Genomic DNA, 22686 nt, shown 5'->3' with positions numbered 1-22686 from the left:
AATAATGTCGAATGTTGTAGGGTAGTCAATAAGACCTGTGTAAAACAAAGAGGTTCTGGATAGCCTAATTTTCAATAGCACTGGAATTCCAAAGAACATGTATTACTGTTATAATCAGAAATAGACAAATAAGGTATTTCCATTTGGAATATGGACTATATTTTCAACAAATAATTAGTTAAGAAAATCAAATTTAAATCATTATACTATTTGAGGAAAGCCCTTGTAGAATCATAAATGGAAACAAGCAAAGTCCTTAGCAAACTTCTATCTTTGCATTATTAGCTATATTACTCATACTGCCTTAATAACTCACATACTAATTAACCAGGGTCTTAAAGAGATTGTTCCTAATAATCAGTGAAAATACTCTCCTTTTGCAGGCCTTCTCCAAAAGCACTCTATTTTTAGACCCTTTCTGGACAATATTTTACAAATACGTTGAGAATATTTATTTATCATGCCAGCATTACAAGTACAATGACAGACGTGAATTGAAAAACTTCCATTCTAATATGTGATCTTGCTGTCATGATGTACACAAGCCTTGGTTACTATGACACTTAGCTTAAGAGAACAGATTCACAAAATGCTTACCATTGTGCATTTCTGAATCACAGACACTTTTCTTCCTCTTTATCCTTGTTATACTTCAGATGAATCCATATTCAAATAATCTATCTTATGAAATTATGACAAGTTTGGTAGTTCTGTTCCAAATTTATGTCTCCAGTCTCCTTGAAGCTCAATAATATTTTCCATTTTTAGTTGAACTTTAAAATTTTGTTCATAGTATTTGAATGTCATGCACAATCTATTCATTGAAATTTCTATATTTTAATTCATTTACATAATTGAAATAATATAATATTATCAATACTAATTAGTAATTTCATTACAGGGTAATAGATTGATAAAATGAATGTTTCAGATGAAGCACCAAGAACAAACAGATATTTATGTCCATATGGGATAAAAGATTATATGCAGAATTTGCAAACCATGCTCTAAAAGCCTAGTTATGTGACTAATTTTTCACCCACACAGAGGCTATAAAGGGTCATGAGATGAAACAGACACATTTTAGAGTTCTTCAGAAAGAGCTGTAACATGAGTCTGACATTTCCTTATTCTCCTTAAAAGGGATGGTAGTAGGGGTATGATTCCTGCCTGAGAAACATAAAGTCAGCCTAGCTGCTGATGGCTGATATTGCTGCATTCAGTAACACACACTTTCAGGATTTATCAGAGCACTCAATCTGAGAGTGTGTGTGTGTCTTCTGTGAATCATACATAAGCCACACACATGAGAGGAGAGCGGGGAGAAGAGAGTGAGAGGGTGTGAAATATAGAGTCATCTTGGTCTGCCACAGAGCACTGAGAAGATTTCAGCAGAGAGACTCTATCACTATAACTGAATGCCTAGGGGATGAAAAGGAATAAATAGTAAGGCAGAGAAGAGAGCAGGTGAGAAAACCTCCAGGAGAGAATGAGTAAACTCAAACTCTTGCTAAGCCTAGAGAGTGTGACATTAACTTGCCACAGTAGCAGTGAAGTAAGAACTTTCCTGCTTTACAACCATTAGAGAGATAAGAAACTAGAGCTAGGAAGATGATGGAGCATCTAGAGGAAGATGTTCAAGGTAGAAAAAAAAAAAAAAAGCAACTACAGTTGACCCTTGAGCAACACAGGTCTTATAGGTGCTGATTTCCCACACAGCTGAAAATCTGTATATAACTTTCGACTCCCTCAAAACTTAACTACTAATAGCCAACTGCTGACCAGGAGCCTTAATAATAACATAGTCAATTAACACATAATGTGTATATTATATACTGTATTTTTACAATAAACTGGAGAAAAAAATAAGAAAATCATAAAGAAGAGAAAATATATTTACTACTCATTAAGTGAAAATGGATTATATAAAGGTCTTGATCCTCATTGTCTTCATGTTGAGTAGGCTGAGGAGGAGGAGGAGGAAGAGGAGGGGTTGGTCTTGCTATCTCAGGAGTGGCAGAGGCAGAAAAGGTAGAAGGGGAGGCAAGAGAAGCAGACACACTTGATGTAACTTTATGGAAATACATTGCAATTTCTGACCTTTTTGCTTTTTCATTTCTCTAAAACTGTTTCCATGAGATAGGATCCTTTTAGTTTCAGTGCACATATTATAGAAGGGTCATGTCGTAAAAGCAGTTGAACCTAGTCTTGAATAATTGTAACTCTTCTGCCAGATTGTCTAATGTGAATTCGTTTTCTGGCACTGCTTTTCCAATGTCTTTTTCCTTATCTTCTGGCACTGGTTTAGAAGTACTCATCTTCATCGAGTCATCTTCTATTAATTCCTCTGACGTGGTATCTGTTTGCTCTTTAGTTTCTCCAAGATCTACATCCTAACACCTTTTACCCCCGCCTTTTTTGCCATATTCACAATCTCTTTCATAATTTCCTTGATTGGCTCTGTTGTAAATCTTGTGAAATCATGCACACCGGAACACAGTTTTCTCCAACAGGAGTTTGTGGTTTCAAGCTTGATGGCTTTCATGGATTTTTCTGTAGCAATGAAGGCATCTTCAATGGTGTAATCCTCTAGAGTTTCATGACATCTTCTCTATTGGGGTTCTTTTTCACAGCATTGATGATGCTTTCCATACAGTACCGTGTGTAATGAGCCTTAAAGGTCCTTACAAAACCTGATCTAGAAGCTGATTACAAGTATTGTGTTTTGGGGCAAGTAGACCACTTTAACACCTTCATGAGCATTAGCTCCTGGGTTTCTAGACGGCCAGAGGCATTGTCCAACATTGAAAGGATTTTCAAAGGCATTTCCTTACTGGTAAGGTACTTCCTGACTTCGGGGACAAAGCATCGATAGAACCAAACTAGAAAAAGGGTTCTCATTGTCCAGGCCTTTTTGTACAACCAAAAGACTGGCAGGTAGTATTCATCTTTTCCTTTCAAGGATCTGGGGTTAGTAGTTTTATAGAAAAGGTCAGTCTTAATCATAAACCTGGTGGCATTTGCACAAAACAGCGGAATTAGCCTACTCCTTCCTGCTTTAAATACTCATGCTCTCTTCCTTTGTGGCATTTCCCCCCCAGAATTGGGCACTTTTGTCTGCTTTAAAAACCTGTTCAGACTGGATTAAGAAAATGTGGCACATATACACCATGGAATACTATGCAGCCATCAAAAAGGATGAGTTTGTGTCCTTTGTAGGGACATGGATGCAGCTGGAAACCATCATTCTTAGCAAACTATCACAAGAACAGAAAACCAAACACCGCATGTTCTCACTCATAGGTGGGAACTGAACAATGAGATCACTTGGACTCAGGAAGGGGAACATCACACACCGGGGCCTAGCATGGGGAGGTGGGAGGGGGGAGGGAGTGCATTGGGAGTTATACCTGATGTAAATGACGAGTTGATGGGTGCAGCACACCAACATGGCACAAGTACACATATGTAACAAACCTGCACGTTATAGACATGTACCCTACAACTTAAAGTATAATAATAATAAATTAATTAAAAAATAAAAAAACAAAACAAAACAAAAACAAAAAAAAAACAAAAAAAACCTGTTCAAGCAGATATCCTTTCTCGTACGAAAATCATAAATAAAAGAAAATACACTTACATTACTGTCCTATATTTGTTGATAAGTTTATGCATCTTTTTATATCATCTGCCTGAAACGGTGGGCAACCATAGCTGCAAACCTCAATCTGCAGTACATATCAAGCAATTCAACTTTGTCTTGTAATGTTATGACTTTTCTCTGCTTCTTGGGAGCACTTTGAGCATCACTGTGGCACTTTGTATGGGTTCCATGGTTTTATTCAAGGTTCACAATATTATACTAAACATGATGAAAAATACATGAGAACCATGAGAGATCATTCTTTTTATGGCAATGTGCTGTTTACTGGAGAGATGAACTGCTCAGGTCGAGATGATTAGCATCACCAGGTGTTTTAAGTGGACACTGGAAACACTTGGACTCACACAATAGCAACTGCAAGTGGCTACATTATTACAGTAGTACAGTAAGTACAATAGTAAATTGTATGCAGTTATGATTTAATACTGCATTTTTGCATTTGTTTACATTTCTCTCAGTTGCCAATGACACCATGCACAGTCTATAAGTGTTTGTGTACATAAGGCCTGATAAATTTCAACTTTTATAATAGATTTGGGTAGATTTTACATTAGTATATGATACAATAGACTAGCATCTACATATATGTTATGCATTCATGACATACTTTTTTCCTAACTTTTTTTATATTTCTAGGCTATGCAGTTTATCTGTGAGTTTTTTTCAAATTGTCACAAATCTAAGCTATTGCCCATCAAAAAATAGCTCTTTGAAGTCATGCTTTCTATATTTGCTTAATTTCTCCTAAAGTGTGTGCACAACTTACCACCTAAGACTGGCAAAATCCTATTATAAATCCAGGACTGTGTTAATTTATTCAGTATCTTTGCATACCATATTTTAAACATGTGTTTAATAGTCTGTATCTTTTATATTTATTTCCACTTCTTATAGATTAGCTAATTGTAATTGGCATAATCCTATCATCTTTCATATTAGATTCTTTTCTGGGAGGGTGAGGAAAAAAATAAATGTTAAATTGTTACAAATTTCCCCCATCATCTTTCATATTTTCACTGACTTCAAGCTTATGCTTCAAACTCACCAATTTAAAGCAGCTCATACATGTTCCCAGTTGAAAATATAATTTCAAATTATACAAAGTGAATAGAAGATGACATTAAAAATAAAAAATGTGGGCTGGATGCAGTGGCTCACTGCTGTAATCCCAGCACTTTGGGAGGCTGAGGCAGGTGGATCACGAGGTCAGGAGTTCGAGACCAGTTTGGCCAACATGGTGAAACCCCATCTCTACTAAAAATACAAAAAATTAGCTGGGTGTGGTGGCAGGTGACGGTAATCCCAGCTGCTCAGGAGGTTGAGGCAGGAGAATTGCTTGAACCCAGGAGGCAGAGATTGTTGTGAGCCAAGACTGTGCCACAGCACTCCAGCCTGGCCAACAGAGTGAGACTCTGTCTCAAAAAAAAAAAAAATGTGAAATTTTAGCAGTTTTCTGTTACTGGGGAGTTGATTGCAATAGGAAGGAGAATTAATTAATCATCATCACATTCATATAAATAAATTAATATATTTATTAAGTACAGTAGCCAAAGCAGGTTGAACTTATTTGTGGCCATTAAAAGTTTTCTGTATGAGCAAACATCACCACCACCACTACCACACAGACCAAAAGCCGGTCTTTGTCGGACACACAGTCCCTCTTTAGACTCACCTGGGAATCCTAGCCCAACCATGACATCTAGTAGGCTGGAACCAGTCATTGTTTTCCTGTGACGTAAGCATAAACTCTTCCCGCTATATTAAAGGCCTATTCTTTTACCTGAATGCAACACTAATGCAACTAGGATGTTTTAACAACACTGTATTTTATGATTGGGTCTTATAATAAAGTAGGATTCTGCTGATGTTGCTTATACATTGGAGTAATAAAATTTTTTAAGAGTGCCCAAATTCAAACATTTTCCCAAAAATCGTTTTGCTAAATTGATGCTTGCTTCATAATTTGGGCCCAAATTATTCCATGACTTCACAGATTCATACTCTAATTTACAACATATATCTAGCTTTGTAGCAGAGAGACCTGATACTCTCTTAAATTCTCCTCTCTCCTATACTTCTTTGGAAGTTGAATTCCAAAGAATTTTGAGGAACCTGCAGAAATATCTTCAAAATATTTTTTTTGGAATGCTTCCAAGTAAAATAACTATTTCTTAAGTAGGCAGAAATTTTCTTTAATGCCTTCAGTATGGAAATATCATATATTTTCACTATGCAGAATATCAAAACCCAAATCCGATAGGATGGTGTTTAGGGTTTGGTTGAAGTCTCTGTGTGTGACTGAGTACTTATTATAGCAAAGAAACTGAGTGTGGAATAAGGATGAAGGTAGATGATTAGTACTAGAGAAATTGAAAAAAGTGAAATCTAGAAAGTTCCACTGCTTAGAAACCACCAAGTGCCAAACATTTGTCACTGATAAACCACATTCAGGTCTAAATGTCAGTAAAGATACTCAGAGGATTGAAGAAGGAAAAAGGTAGGTGGCATCCAAAAATAGCGGCTAAAATATAAGAGTGAGAATCTGGGCCACCGGACTTATTTCCACGTTTTACCAAATTGAGAGGCAGAAGCTTCTCAGAATCTGATTCTTGATCAATTATTTAAGTGGTTATTAAATAATTTGGGGTACTTTTAAAAAATACCAGTTCCTAGGGAAACACCCAAGATTAATTAAATGAAAATCCTTGAGGGTGAAGCCTAGCATCAATAATTTTTTAAAAGCTCCTCAGGTGATTCTAATGTGCCAGAAGGTTTGATAAGTAATGTTCTAGAGTGTTGCTTGTCGTCAAATTTTAAAATTCATATATGTTACTATATTAGTTTGTTTCACACTGAGATAAAGAATTTCCTTGAGGCTGGGTAATTTATACAAGAAAGAAGTTTAATTGTCTCACAGCTCCGCATGCCTGGAGGGGCCTCAGGAAACTTACAATCATGGCAGAAGGGAAGCAGGCACCTCCTTCACAACGCAGCAGAAGCGAGAGCGGGCAAAGAACAGGGACCACTGCCTTATAAATCCCTCAGATCTCGTGAGAACTTGCCATCACGAGAACAGCATGGGGGAAACCGCCCCCAAGATCCCATCACCTTCCTCCTTCCACACATGGAGATTACAGGTCCCTCCCTCAACACATGGGGTTTGCAAATGGAGATGAGATTTTGGTGGGGACACAGAGCCAAACCACACCAGTTACCTAAATATATTTTTAATGTACAGGTCCTGACTCAAGAGGTCTGGATGGGGCCTGAGATTCTGAATTTCTGGCAAGCTTAAATGTAATGCTAATATTATTGGCTTTATACTTTGTTTGAAGTAGAAATTTATTTTTACAATTTTTGTTATAAAATAAAAGGTTTATTTATTAAATAACTTTTAAAAGCTAGCAGTACAGCTTTCTTTACGTTTGGTGAGTTTTAAAAATAATTCCAACTTTTATTTTAGATTCAGGGAGTACATGTGCAGGCTTGTTATATGGGCATATTGCATGATGCTGAGGTTTGGGGTATGATTGATCCTGTCACCCAAGTAGTGGGCAGTATAGTACCTAATAGTTACTTTTTTAACCCTAGTTCCCCACGCTCCCTCTCCTCTCTGGTGGTTTGCAGTGTCTATTGTTGCCATCTTTATGTTCACAACTACCCAATGTTTAGCTCCCACTTATAAGTGAAAACATGTGGATTTGGTTTTCTTTTCCTGCAGTAATTCACTTAGGATAATTACCTCCAGTTGTATACATGTTGCTGCAAAGAGGACATGAGTTTGCTCTTTTTTAGGGCTGCAATGTATGCCATGGAGTACATGTATATTTTCTTTATTCAATCCACGGTTGATGAGCACCTAGGTTGATTCCATGTCTTTATCATGGTGAATAGCACTGTGATTAACACTCACATGTGTCTTTTGATAGAATGATTCATTTTCCTTTGGGTATATGCCCAATAATGACATTGCTGGTTCAATAGTAGTTCTAAGTTCTTCGAGAAATCTCCAAACTGCTTTCCATAGTGGCTGAACCAATTTATATTCCCACCAACAGTGTGTAAGCACTCCCTTTTCTCTGCAGCCTTATCAGAATCTGTTGTTTTTTGACTTTTTAATAATCACCATTCTGACTCGTGAGAGATAGTGGTTTTGGTTTGCATTTCTCTGATGATTCGTGATATTGAGCATTTCTTCTTATGTTTATTGGCTGCTTATATGTCTTCTTTTAAGAAGTGTCTGTTCATGTCTTTACCCACTTTTTAATCACGTTGATTTTTGCTTGTTGACTTGTTTAAGTTCCTTATAGATTCTGGATATTAGACCCTTGATGAACCAAATTTAAATAGCAAAGTTTCCAGAACAGTGGATATCAACCTTCTGTGGAGCTATCAACAGCTCCACAGAAGAATCACCTGGGAGTACTTTTCAAAAAATACCCATGCTTAGGCCCCAGGCACAGAGATTCTGGTTGGTGTAGGGGTTGAGCATTAGTACGGTTTTAGAACTCTCAAATGCAGTCAATATTGAGAACCACTGTTCTAGAAAAACTGGCATAATGTATTCAGTTAGGGAAAAATAAGAAGAGGCACAGAGAACAAACAAATGACAAATACAGCTTATTTTTATTTGCTCATGAAATATTTGTAAGATGATATAAATGTATTTCTACAAATACTAGAAAATGAAGAAAACTCATCATTAGATCATAGCCCAACAGATAATCCACTCCTAGAGTCTAAGAGGGCATTTCTGCTAACTATAAGCAGATGGAACTTGAATGAGAAAAATATGCCAAATTGTCACATTTTTTACACTCTAAGACTTCCCCTTATGAAAGAGAAAACATTTGAAAATGCAGAAGATACCTAGTACATCCTACACTCTCAGCCCATCTGCCCATTCTTATGGACAACCATCCTTCTATCATGGTGATGCAGGATACCTAGAGTACTTTTCTCTACACACTCTGCCACCAACAACCATGCTGCCCCTGGCAGAAGTACAGGGCATTTGGATAAGTGTGATGTTTATTATACATACTCTTGGAAACATGAAGCATACTGACATCAACCTCATTAAGCAATCTTAGGATATAGCTGGGTAGATATAGCACGAATCTACCTTGCCTTGTTTAAAAATGGAAAAAAAAAAAGGGAAAAAACCTAGGAGTCCATAAAAAATACTAAAAATCAATGGAGAGTAAAAATAATCTGACAGTCCAAAGAAAGATCATAGCTCTGAAAATTATCTACTTTAGGATAAAAAGAAAATGTCTAGAAATCACTGGGAATACACTCTACCAAGCAGAAAAAAGTAAAAAGTATTCAGGAAAGGACAGGCTAAAATGTAAGGAAAACAGGATGAAATAAGAAAGAAATTCATGAAAACTAAAAATGCAACAGCAAAATCAAAACTCATAATAAAAGTAGGAAAATGCAGAATTTATACTGCCAATAATCAAATGGTAATATAAAAGACTAACATTAAACTACAGAGGAAAAGTATACAGAGCAGAAATCAGAAATCTAATGTGTACCTGTATGTTCATCTTAGTGCTATTCACCATAACAAATACATGGAATCAACTAAGTGCCATTAAGGTGAGGTGGATAAAGAAAACGTGGTACATATACACCTTGGAATGCTATGCAGCCATAAAAAGAATGGCATCATATCCTTTTGCAGTAACATGAATGCAGCTAGAGGCCATTATCCTAAGCAAATTAACTCAGGAACATAAAACCAAATACTGCATGTTGTCACTCATAAATGGGAGCTAAACATTGGGTACTCATGGACATAAAGATGGGAACAATAGGCACTGGGAATCACCAGAGCTGAGAAGGAGGGTAGGGAACAAGGGTTGTAAAACTAACTATACTCTATGCTCACGACCTGGGTGACAGGACCATCCATACCCAAACCTCAGCATCATGCAACATACTCATGTAACAAACCTGCACATGTACTCCCAAATTCAAAGTTAAAAAAAAGAAAGATATATATAGTTAAAATGTTTGAAGAAAGTAGAGGGATATGAGCAAAGAAAGTCTTCACAAAGAGATCAAAGTAAATGGAACAGAATAAAATATAATAGGAAAATGTTTCCTAGGTGGAAAACTATTAGTGTATGCAGGATGTAAAAGCTTTTTAATACACCTACCATTAGGTCAATCTTAGCAAATTTCTTCATTAAGGGACACAGAAAAAATGTCTATAAACATTCAGGATTAAAATACATAAACCCAAAAAATAAAATAAAAATAGAAAGACTATAGACTTATCTGCAATAGTTACTGAAGCCAGATATTGAATAAAGCAAATAAAGCAATATAGAGAGATATTTAAAAGTAAAATTGTTACCCCAAACATTTATATGTAGTTAACTTACATATCTGAATGAATAAAGGTGGGTTTGCAGGAGGTTGGGGAACTGCTTAAAATGGTGGAGACTCTATCATGTTTAAAAGATGATAAGAAAAATTCATCTGAAGAGGAAGAGGTCAATTAAATTAGAAATGGCATAAGTTTCCAGAGTGGTGAGAGGGAATAGAAAATAAACATAAAGAAAAATAAAACGTCCTTATTTTCTTGCAGTTTTAACTGTTTAATAGGAAGAAAGTTTGCAGCTATAACTTTTTAATAGGAAGAAAGTAAAGTGAGTTCTTTCTGATGATATATTTTCCCTCTGAAATAGAAAGCAAGATTACTATTAAGTAATGGTGAAAAGAGAGGATATTGGAGAATGATGAAGAAGGTAAAGAAAGTTGAAAAATAAATATTTCAAATGTCAGAGATACAAAATGAAATTAGGAGGAGATGTTGAAGGTCTCCTTGAGTCATAACTTTATAATGCTTACAATCTGCCTTGTTGGAGGATGATTTCCAGCAGAGTATATCTGCTTGTGGAGGCAAGGAGAAAATGGAAAAATGGAGGAACCCCAACATAAGTATGGCTTTAAAAGCTAGCAAAAGAAAAGAAATTACTAAAATCAGAGAACAACTGAAAGAAACTGAGATGCAAAAGTCCATACAAAAGATCAATGAAAAGAGTTTGTTTTTGAAAGAATAAACAAGCTTGATAGACTACTAGTTAGATTAACAAAAAAAGAGAATAAGCACAATCAGAAATGACAAATGACATTACAACCAATCTCACAGAAATACAAAAGATATTCAGAGACTATTATGAACACCTCTATGCAAACAAATTAGAAAATCTAGAGGAAATGGATAGGTTTCTGGAAACACAAAACCATCCAGATTGAACAAGGAGTACCGTGAAAACATGAATAAGCCAATAACAAGTTCTGAAATTGAATCAGTATTTTTAAAAAACATACCAACCAAAAAAAGCCCTGAACCAGATGGATTCACAGCTGAATTCTACTAGACGTACAAAGAAGAACTGGTACCTATCCCACTCAAACTCTTCTTAAAAATTGAGGATGAGGGGATGCTTCTCACTAACATATTATACAATGCCAACATCATCTTTTTACCAAAATCTGGTGGAGACACAAAAACAGAAAACTTCAGGCTAAAATCCCTGATGAATATAGACACAAAATCCTCAACAAAATACTAGCAAACTGAATTCAGCAGCACATCAAAAAGCTAATTCACTATGATAAAGTAGGCTTCATTCCTGGGATGCAAGGTTGGTTTGACATACACAATTCAATATATATGATTCACCACATAAACAGAATCAAAATCAAAACCATATGGTTATCTCGATAGATATAGAAAAGGCCTTCAAGAGAATCTCAAATCCCTTCATGATAAAATGCCCTGAACAGGCTAGTCATTGAAGAAACATACCTCAAAACAATAAGAGCCATCTATGAAAAACACACAGCTAAAATCATACCAAATGGGTAAAAGCTTTAACTATTCCCCTTGAGAATCAGAACAAGAAAGTGATGCCTACTCTTCCCTCCTATTTAACATAGCATGGGAAGACCTAGTCAGAGCATTCAAATAGGAAGAGAGGAAGTCAAACTATCTCTCTTTGCTGATGATCATAATTCTATAAATAGAAAACCCTAAAGACTCCACCAAAAGGCTACTAGAATTGACAATTTCAGTAAAGTTTCAAGATACAAAATCAACTTATAAAAGTCAATAGTATTTCTATACAGCAATAACATTGTATCAGAGAGCCAAGTTAAAAACTCAATCCCATTTATAATGCACACAAAAAAATGTAATACATCTAACCAAAGAAGTGAAAGATCTCTACAAGGAGAACTACAAACCACTGCTGAAAGAAATCAGAGACAACACAAGTAAATGTAAAAATGTTTCACGCTCATGAATAGGAAGAATCAATATCATTAAAATGGCCATACTGCCCAAAGCAATTTACAGAATTCAATACTACCTCTATCAAAAGACCAATGTTGTTTTTCACAGAATTAGAAAAACTATTCTAAAATTAATATGGAATTGAAAAAGAACCCAAATAGCCAAAGCAATTCTAAGCAAAAAGAACAAAGTCAGAGGCATCATATTACCTGACTTCAAACTGTACTCTACGGCTACATTAACCCAAGCAGCATTGTACTGGTACAAAAACAGACATATACACTAATGGAATAGAATAGAGAGCCCAGAAAGAAAGTTAAACACCTACAACCATCTGATCTTCAACAAAGTCAGCAAAAATAACTAATAGAGAAAGGACTCCCTATTAAATAAATGGTGCTGGGATAGTTATCAAGCCATACGCAAAAGAACGAAACTGGATCCCTACTTTTCACCATATACAAAAATTAACTCAAGTTGGATTAAAGAGTTAAATGTAAGACCTTAAGTTATAGTAATTCTAGAAGAAAGCTTAGGAAACAACCTTCCCAACATTAACTTTGACAAAGAATTTACGGCTAAGTCTCCAAAAGCAATTGCAACAAAAACAAAAATTGACAAGTGGGACCTAATTAAACTAAAGAGCCTCTGCACAGCAAATCTCAATAGTCTAAACTATTTTAGAGAACTTACAGAATGGGAGAAAATATTTGCAAACTATGCATTCAAAAAATGTCTGATACCCAGAATCCACAAGCAAAATTTAAACAAATCAACAAGCAAAAAATAATAAGAATTCTATTAAAAATGGGCAAAGGACATGAACAGAAAAGAAGGAAAAGAAAAGAAAACATACAAGCTGTGAAAAAATGAAATGCAAGTCAAAACCACAATGAGATACCATGTCACACCAGTCAGAATGGTGAATATTAAAAAGTCAAAAAATAACAGATGCTGACAAGGCTGCAGAGAAAACGAAATGCTTACACACTGTCAGTGGGAATAAAAATTGGTTCAGCCACTGTGGAAAGCAGTTTGGAGATATCTCAAAGAATTTAAAACAGAACTACCATTCAACCCAGCAATCCCATTACTGGGAATATACTCAAAGAAAAATGAATAATTCCACCGAAAAGATGCATGCACTTGTATGTTCACTGCAGTGCTATTCACCATAGCAAAGACATGGAATCAATTAGATTCCATTATGGTAAAGTGGATGAAGAAAATGTGATACATATATATCATGGAATACTATGTGGCCATAAAAAGATTGACATCATATCCTTTTGCAGTAACATGAATGCAGCTGGAGGCCATTATCCTAAAAAAATTAACTCAGGAACAGAAAACCAAACACTGCATGTTCTCACTCATAAGTAGGAGCTACACATTGGGTACTCATGGACATTAAGATGGGAACAATAGGCACTGAGAATCACCAGAGCTGGGAAGGAGGGTGAGGAACAAGGGTTGTAAAAGTATACTCTGTGCTCACTACCTGGATGATAGGACCATCCATATCCCAAACCTCAGCATCACACAACATACTTAGGTAACAAACCTGCACACGTACCCCCTAAATCCAAAGTAAAAGAAATGAAAGACATATGTAGTCAAAATGTTTAAAGAAAGTAGAGGGATATGAGCAAGGCAAAAACTGTGAGCTAAAATATGAATAAATGAATTAGCTAAAATAAACACTTCAATGTCAGGACAAGGAAAAAATATAAAAGATGGATCAAAATAAATTGAAAATGAAATTGAAAGGAATAGGCCTAATGAATATTTGAAAAAACAAATTTAAATAAATGGGAGAGAAAATAATAGAAATAGGACAAGTTTAAGCATTTTAAAGAACTATTAATACACATTTTCATTAAATATCAACCAAGACAAGCATAAAAGGCATATATATGTGCCTGAAAATATCATAATAAATGTAAAGCTAAATACCAAAATAAAGGAAATGATTTAAACTCATAAAAATATAAAATCCAAATTAACCACAGTGCAACAATAGATTTTTACGTCCTTTCTTAACAGCTTCATGAAATTGATAAATAGATATTATGTTCAAAGTTCTGAGTTAAAATACCTGTCAATTTGGAATTGCATACCTAGCTAAATTATTTTTCATGAATTTTTTTTTTGGGGGGTCAAATGATTAGTTTTTTTATTTATATAAATTTATGAGGTACAGTGCAATTTCATTACATGCATAGTTGGCCTAATGGTCAAGTCAGAGCTTTTAGGATGTCCATCACCCAAATAAAGTACATTGTACCCATTGAATAATTTCTCATCCTTCACCCCTCCTATCATCACCCGTCTGAGTCTCCACTGTCTGTTATTCCACTTTCTGTATCCATGTGTGGACATGATTTAGCTCCCACTTGTAGGTGAGACCATGTGATATTTGTCTTTCTATGTCTGACTTGTTTCATTTAAGATAATGGCTTCCTTTTGCCATCCATGTTGTTGCAAAAGGCATGATTTCATTTTTTATGGCTGAATAGTTTTCCCTTTTGTATGTTCACTGTATTTTCTTTATTCAGTTCTCTGTTGATGAACAGGTAGGTTGATTCCATATCTTTGCTGTTGTGAATATTGCTTTGATAAACATGTGAGTCCAGGTATTTTTCTTTTTTTTTCCAGTTTTTATCTGAATATATTTCCTTTTCTTTTTTTTTTAATTAATTTATTATTATTATTATACTTTAAGTTCTAGGGTACATGTGCATAACGTGCAGGTTTGTTACATATGTATACTTGTGCCATGTTGCTGTGCTGCACCCATCAACTCGTCAGCACCCATCAACTCGTCATTTACATCAGGTATAACTCCCAATGCAATCCCTCCCCCCTCCCCCCTCCCCATGATAGGCCCCGGTGTGTGATGTTCCCCTTCCCGAGTCCAAGTGATCTCATTGTTCAGTTCCCACCTATTTTTCATGAATGTTAACAAAATGTAAATTAATTCATACAAGTAATATAAACTAAGTTTAATTCAATTATTTACATCTTTAAGAAATCTATTAAAAATATTTTAAATAAAATGCTGTTTCCTATTAAAAATGAAAACAAAAGAGGCAGTAAAGGCATGAATAAAACTAAAACTTAGAACATAAGACATTTAAAATACTAGTATTACTAAATAGACTACTAGTAATACTGATGGAATACTAGTAATGCTAAAGTATTCCTAAAACTGCATGCTATGCAATCAGAGTAGGATAAACAAATAAAGACAAACTTATGGATAGAAGAAAAGTAGAGGGGTTAAGTAGCTGCACAGCAAGAAAGGAGTGAAGCTGTGGTCAGAAAGAAAGATAAATGAATTGATGACTTCAGGGATGGAATGAATATGGATGAGAAGGTGAACTAAGTGCAATGACAGAGAAGGTCACAAGAGATGGGATGGTCAAGGAACTGAAAGCCAGGTTCTCAGTTATGTCATGTACATGGGCTCTCATGGCACTCAGAACCTTTTAACAGCTACAAAAACACTTATTATGGTATTCTGAATATACTTCCAAAGAGAGAGCATTCACAATAGTAAAAGGTTCACATCCGATATGGTTTGGTTGTGTCCCCACCCAAATCTCATCTTGAATTCCCAGGTGTTGTGGGAGGGACCTAGTGGGAGATAATTGAATCATGGGGACAGGTCTTTCCTGTGCTGTTCTCATGATAGTGAGTAAGTCTCATGAGATCTGATGGTTATTATAAGGGGGAGTTTTCCTGCACAAGGTCTCTTTACCTGCTGCCATCCACGTAAGATGTGACGAGCTCCTTCTTGCTTTCTGCTATGATTGTGAGGCTTCCCCAGCCACGTGGAACTGTAAGTCCAATTTAACCTCTTTCTTTTGTAAATTGCCTAGTCTCAGGTATGTTTTTATCAGCAGCCTGAAAACATATTAATATAGTAAATTGATACCAGTAGAGTGGGGTGCTGCTGAAAAGATACATGAAAATGTGGAAGTGACTTTGGAACTGGATAACAGGCAGAAGTTGGAACAGTTTGGAGGGGTCAGAAGAAGACAGGAAAATGTGGGAAAGTTTGGAACTTCTTAGTGACTTGTTGACTGGCTTTGATGAAAAGCTTGATAGTGATATGAACAATAAGGTCGAGGCAGTCTCAGGTGGTCTCAGATGAAGATGAGGAACTTGTTGGGAACTGGAGCAAAGGTGACTCTTGTTATATGTTTTAGCAAAGAGACTGGTGGTGTTTTACCCCTGCCCTAGAGATTTGTGAAACTTTGAACTTGAGAGAGATGATTTAGGGTATCTGGCAGAAGAAATTTCTAAGCAGCAAAGCATTCAAGAAGTGACTTGGGTGCTGTTAAAGGCATTCAGTTTTATAACGGAAGCAGAGGCTAAAAATTCAGAAAATTTGCAGCCTGACAATGCAATAGAAAAGAAAATTCCATTTTCTGAGGAGAAATTCAAGCCAAATGCAGAAATTTGCATAAGTAATGAGGACTCAAATGTTAATACCCAAGACAAGGAAGAAAATGTCTCCAGGGCATGTCAAAGGTCTTTATGGCAGCCCCTCCCATCACAGACCCAGAGGCCCAGGAAGAATAAGTGGTTTTCTCAGTCAGGCACAGGGTACCCATGCTGTGTGCAGCCTAGGGACTTGGTGTCCTGCATTTCAGCTGTTCCAGCCATGGCTGAAAGGGACAAATGTAGAGCTCCTGCTGTGGCTTCAGAGGGTGCAAGCCTCAAGCCTTGGCAGCTTCCATATGGTGTTGAGCCTGTGGGTGCACAGAAGTCAAGAACTGGGGTTTGGGAACCTCCACCTAGATTTCAGAGGATGCATGGAAATGCCTGGATGCCCAGGCAGAAATTTGCTTCAGGGGCAGGGCCCTCATGGAGAATCTCTTCTAGGACAGTGCAGAAGGGAAATGTGGTGTTACAGCCCCCACACAGAGTCCCTACTGGGACACCACCTAGTGGAGCTGTGAGAAAAGGGCCACTGTCCTCCAGACTCCAGAATGGAAGATCCACTGACAGCTTGAATAGTGGGCCTGGAAAAGTGACAGACACTCAACATCAGCCCATGAAAGCAGCCAGGAGGGGGGGCTATATCCTGCAAAGCCACGAGGGCGGAGCTGCCCAAGACCATGAGGACCCACTTCTTTCATCATCGTGACCTGCATGTGAGACATGGAGTCAAAGGAGATCATCCTGGAGCTTTAAGATTTGATTGCCTTGCTGGATTTTGGACTTGCATGGGGCCTGTAGCCCCTTTGTTTTGCTAATATCTCCCATTTGGAATGTTTGTATTTATCCAATGCCTTTACCTCAGTTGTATCTAGGAAGTAACTAGCTTGCTTTTGATTTTACAGGCTCACAGATGGAAGGGACTTGCCTTATCTCAGATGATACTTTGGACTATGGACTTATGAGTTAATGCTGAAACAAGTTAAGACCTTGGAGGACTGTTGGGAAGGCATGATTGGTTTTGAAATGTGAGGACATGATATTTGAGAAGGGCCAAGGGTAGAATGATATGGTTTGGCTGTGTCCTCACTCAAATCTCATCTTGAATTTCCACATGTTGTGGGAGGGACCCAGCGGGAGTTAACTGAATAATGAGGGCAGGTCTTTCCTGTGCTGTTCTTGTGATAGTGAGTAAGTCTCATGAGATCTGATAGTTATTATAAGGTAGAGTTTTCCTGCACAAGCTCTCTTTGCCTGCTGCCATCCACGTAAGATGTGACTTGCTTCTCCTTGCCTTCCACCATGATTGTGAGGTTTCCCTAGCCACGTGGTACTGTAAGTCCAATTAAACCTCTTTTGTTTTTTTTTGTAAATTGTCTAGTCTGGGTATGTCTTTATCAGCAGCGTGAAAATGAACTAATATAACATCCTAAGACTGAAAGTTGGGCACCATCAGTAAAAGTGCAAATGGGAACTAAATTAAGCCATTTTCCCCTGGATTTTCAAACCACTTTGAGTAATGATGATTACTTGTACAAATTAACAAGAATTTTTGAGCTTTACTCAGTTGTATTTCCTATATCATAAATCTTCATTAATACTCAGCTTCTCAAAGCAAATATATAAGAGAAAAACAAAGATCAAGCTTTATCTCTCCCACTTCTCTCCAACCTGCCCAACATACTTTAAAAAAGTATAAACAATTTTATGAGTATAAGGTATTACTTCTAATGATAATTGTACCAGCAAGTATATTACAATAATTAATTTAATAAAAACAAGGAGAAGGATTCTTACCAAAAGAAGGTGACTCCCTTCCATCCTCTAATCCTGAATCTCTCTCTCTGTCTCTCTTTCTGTGTTTATGACCACGATGTCTGTGACGTCGATGGCTTTTTCTTCCTCCCAAGGGCACATGTACTCCAATAAATAGTGTTCGATGACCTTCATATGGAAGTAAACACAAAAATTAAACTCTAAATTATTCCAGGGCACAGTATGATGATTTACATGTTAATGGAGACTCAATTTAATTTAATTCAGCAAGTCATTTTTGATGTTTGTGATACATAAAGCTTGGAGCTTGGCGCTGTCTTTTGGCATTTTACTTAAGTAAGTGTACCATAGCTCTATCACAAACATGTATAACACTAATTATTTGGTTAAATATTTTGTAATCATCACTGTCTTTATAATCTCTGTGTATCTATTCCCCATGCTTAATTATACTCTTCTCATTAGAAACAAAAAAATTGTTTTATCTTCTCTCTACCTTCAGACAATTGTGTTATCTCATCAATTCCCTTCCCTTCACAATTAAGTGTTTTTAAAAAATCACTATCTCTAATAAAACAGGTTTCACTAAGGTCTATGTTAATGCCAAATTCCACAGAGGTTTTTCTGTTCTTCTATTTCTATATGTTACACTTGATATTGGCCACTTATTATACTTAATAAAAGTCCCAAGGCACAAGACTTGTGACTCTGGCATATTGTTATAATTGTTCAATTTTATTATTATCTATTGTTAATCTCTTACTGTGCCTAATTTATGAATTAAATTTTATCACAGGTATGTATGTGTAGGAAAAAAACAGTATACATAGGGTTCAGTACTATCTGAGGTTTTGGGCATCTTTTGGGGGTCTTAGAATGTATCCCCTACAGATAAAGTGGGACTACTGGAAAAAGAAATGAGCTATCAACCACAAAAAAAGACATGAAAGAATGATTAATGCATATTGCTAAGTGAAAGAAGTTTTAAAAGCTACATACTATATTATTACAACTATATGACATTCTGGAAAAGCTAAAACTATAGAGACAGTAAAAATATCAGCAGTGGTCAGGGCATCAGGGAGAAGGTATAGGGATGAACAAGTGGAGCACAGGGCATTTTTAGGGAAGTTAAACCATCCTTGATACTGTAATGGTAGATACATATCATTAAACATTTGTCTAAACCAATAGAACTGTATAACACAGAATGAACCCTAATGTAAACCATGGACTTTGGTTGATAATAACCTATTAATGTTGGTTTATCAATTGTAACAAATGTACTGATCTAATGTAAAATGTTAATAAGAGGAGAAATTGTGTGCAGCAGGGAGAGGAAATATATGGGAACTGTCTGAACGGTCTGTGCAATTTTTTTATAAAGTTAAAATTGATCTAAAAGGTAAAGCCTATCCAAGAAAGCTAACATTCATAGCTATTCATAGCACTAGTAGCTACAGAAAAATTTACTTTATGAGGAAACGAAAGTACAAGCAAACAAAGGGATATTTGTATCACCAAGTAGATTATATATAGGAGAGTGTCGTATTAGGGAAAAAACCTCTAAAGAAAACATTAAATTACTAGGTTAAAAAAAAAAATCTTACTTTCTTAAGTGCCAAAGTATACAAAATATTACAATGGCAATACTGTGGATGAAGGCTTATGTCCCCCTGACGTTTATATTTTAAAGTCCCAACCCCAAATGTGACTGCATTTAGAGATAGGGCCTTTATAGAGGTAATTAAGGTTAAATGAGGCCATATGAGTGGGGCTGGATCCATCCAATTAGTGTTCTTAAAAGAAGAAACACCAAAGAGCTACCTCTCTTGCTCTCTCTCCAAGCACACAAAGAGGTAACACAATGATGCAAGGAGATGGTAACCACCTATAAGCCAAGAGAGAAATCTTCAGAATGAGACCTGCCTGGCTAGCCATCTTGATCTTAGGTGTCCTAGCCTCCAGAACTGTGAGAAAATTTATTTCGTAGTTTAAGCTGCCCAGCCTGTGGTATTTTTTTCTGGCAGCCCCAGTCAACTAATACAGCAAGGAAGGCCTAAAACAAAGCCTTACAATAATAAGTTTCAGAAGACATGTAATTGAAATTGTAAGATTTCTAAAATATTCAATGTATAACACTTAGGCTGATAGTGTTTCTTTGAAAGGGATAACTGAATTCTATTAAAATAAATTTGCCTACTTTAGTGGATATATTTGTACTTAAATTACATGATTTTTTCAATAAAATACAAAAAAGAAAATATTTATTTTTTATACACAGGGTTAAATTACCTCCAAATTCTAGAAGGATTGGAGGTGAGATTGGCATGAAACTATAGAATTAGTTACTCCTCTATTGCTGGAAAAAAATCCGATATTATATATATTTTAATAATGGACGTAAATCTTTTATAATCCTAAAAATAATTATAGATCAATCCTCTGGCAAACTGAAAGCTGAAAAATAGTTTGTATATTCAGGTTTTTGTCCTTTATGGATTCATGCAGGCAAGTGAAAAATTATAATTGGTTTGAGTAAATATAGACAATTAAAATGCACAAAAAGCCCTTTACCAATAAGGCTCAATTTTGGAAAAAGGAAATAAAGGGAAGTGAATTAATGTATATATATGTGTCTGGTCCTATTTATTATTTTATTGACCACAATATTAAGTTATATTATGTGAGAAACAATATTCATTAAAAGCATGATTTCTGAGATTGAGTCAAATGCTTACATTCATATCCAGTCTGTGTCACTTATATTTATGCAACCTTTTAAAAAAGTACTTTATCTTTCATTTTATCTATAAAATGAAAATATTAGTAGCTATATCATTCAGAAAGTTTTTTTTTATCATTCACGAAACAAAAGGTTCAAAAAAGTTAAGTCACATTTTAAGTCCCACAGCTAATGAACAAAACTACTTTCTCTTCCTTTCGAGTTTAAAACATATCAACAGAGCACAGAGAATTTGGGGAAGTAATAAGTTGCCACCTCTTAACTGTTGAAGAAAGTATCGAAAGTGTAGGTGGCAATGTTAGCATCAGCTGGGGAGAATACTGTCTTCTCTCCTGTAATTCCTTTTTGGTTAAAGCTTTCTTTGTTTGAAGTAGAGATGCTACCTGTCAAAATTAGTACTACCTGTGTGATGGCATATTGCACAGTCCCAACTACAGCTAAAGTGAGGTGCCAGGGGTTGGAGAAAACAGCAGACAGTGTAATTTTGAAATAGAATGATAAGAGAAATAGTAAAGAACAAAAAATATTAAGAGAGAAGCTGGGCAAAAAAGATGAAGAGGTAAGTAGGATATGAAGAGACAGAAATGATAAAAAGAGAAAAATTAAAAAAGGAAAAAAAATACAAATAAAGAAGAAACAAGTAGAAAATTATATGAGAATAAGAAAATGGCCTCAGGAAATATGGTAACAATGATTACAGGTGTCACCATTTCTATATTATCAGATAAATCAAGAGAAAAGACAGTACATTTCATTAGTTTTGTAACACATTTAATACATGTAAAGTTACAAGCTGGTGAAAATTACCTTTGTTCTCTCCCAACTGCTGAAATCCTTCTAGTGAGCCAAAAATCAATTTTCTAAGTGTTCCCTTTACTTTCCTAGCTCAAACATAAACCTGTCTTTCTCTGGAGGAAAATGCCTCCCCTACAATCTCTCAGTGATGGCTGCTTCTCTCCCACAGTTCTTATGCAAGATGGAAAGGTGTCAGTCTTGTCCCTGTGACCTCCGGCTGGGTGAGTGGAATAAGCAAAGTGGCATTTCTTTGCTCCATTCTGACATTTTCAGACCATTTCCCCATATCTTTCCTGACATCCTTCAGATTTAAATCTCATGGTCGACATTACTCACTACATACTTTGCCTCATGGTTGCTGTTATCCACTAAGGTCCAGGTAATTCCCACTCAACCATTTGAGTTCTTTGTATACTGTCATTCTCTTTAGTACTGACTTAATTTGTAAGATTTTGAAACACATATAGATGATTCTTGTGATATTCTGGCCTTTCAGTTCCTTAAACTTTAATCTTCCAATGATATTTCATCCTAGGCTTTTCATTGGCAATAATTACAACCCCTCCATATAAGCAAGGCAGGTATCTTTGATTTGTCCACTGATATATCCCAAATACCTAGAACAATGCTTGACAGTTTTTGGTGCTCAATAAATATCCATTGAATAAATAGTTCTTTTACATAGAGAGGATGATTTTCAAGTATAATAGATAGATAGTAGACCTAATAATGCATTATGCTACTAAACACTTTATGAAAGGAATGGAAACAAGCTAATAGCCACAATTTTATAGCAACAGTACTCTAAAACTGCTAAAATTCATGATTGTGGAACTATGGAGGAAACGTTTTCATGCTTCTGCATGGTTAGGGACTTATAAAGCAAGACAGACTGAAATCTGGATTAAATGTGCACTGAATAGACAGAGACCTTCAGAG

The 22686-nt window shown here is 35.9% G+C and overlaps 1 protein-coding gene across 20 annotated transcripts in view; it reads right to left on the bottom strand.

The window, feature by feature from the left end:
- The window catches only part of SLC4A10 (solute carrier family 4 member 10), a 391994-nt gene that overhangs the window by 170081 nt on the left and 199227 nt on the right, over window positions 1-22686 (bottom strand). For all 20 annotated transcript variants that reach the window (XM_065525564.2, XM_065525565.2, XM_005573309.5 and 17 more), the window contains one exon: window positions 18228-18374. In XM_065525564.2, the coding sequence (XP_065381636.1) occupies window positions 18228-18374 (147 nt within the window). The remainder of the gene's footprint in view (window positions 1-18227; window positions 18375-22686) is intronic.

The sequence above is a fragment of the Macaca fascicularis genome, chromosome 12, assembly GCF_037993035.2.
Source record: "Macaca fascicularis isolate 582-1 chromosome 12, T2T-MFA8v1.1".
NCBI lineage: Eukaryota > Metazoa > Chordata > Mammalia > Primates > Cercopithecidae > Macaca > Macaca fascicularis.
Note: the sequence above shows the minus strand (reverse complement) of the source record. Positions and strands in the feature narration are given on the sequence as shown.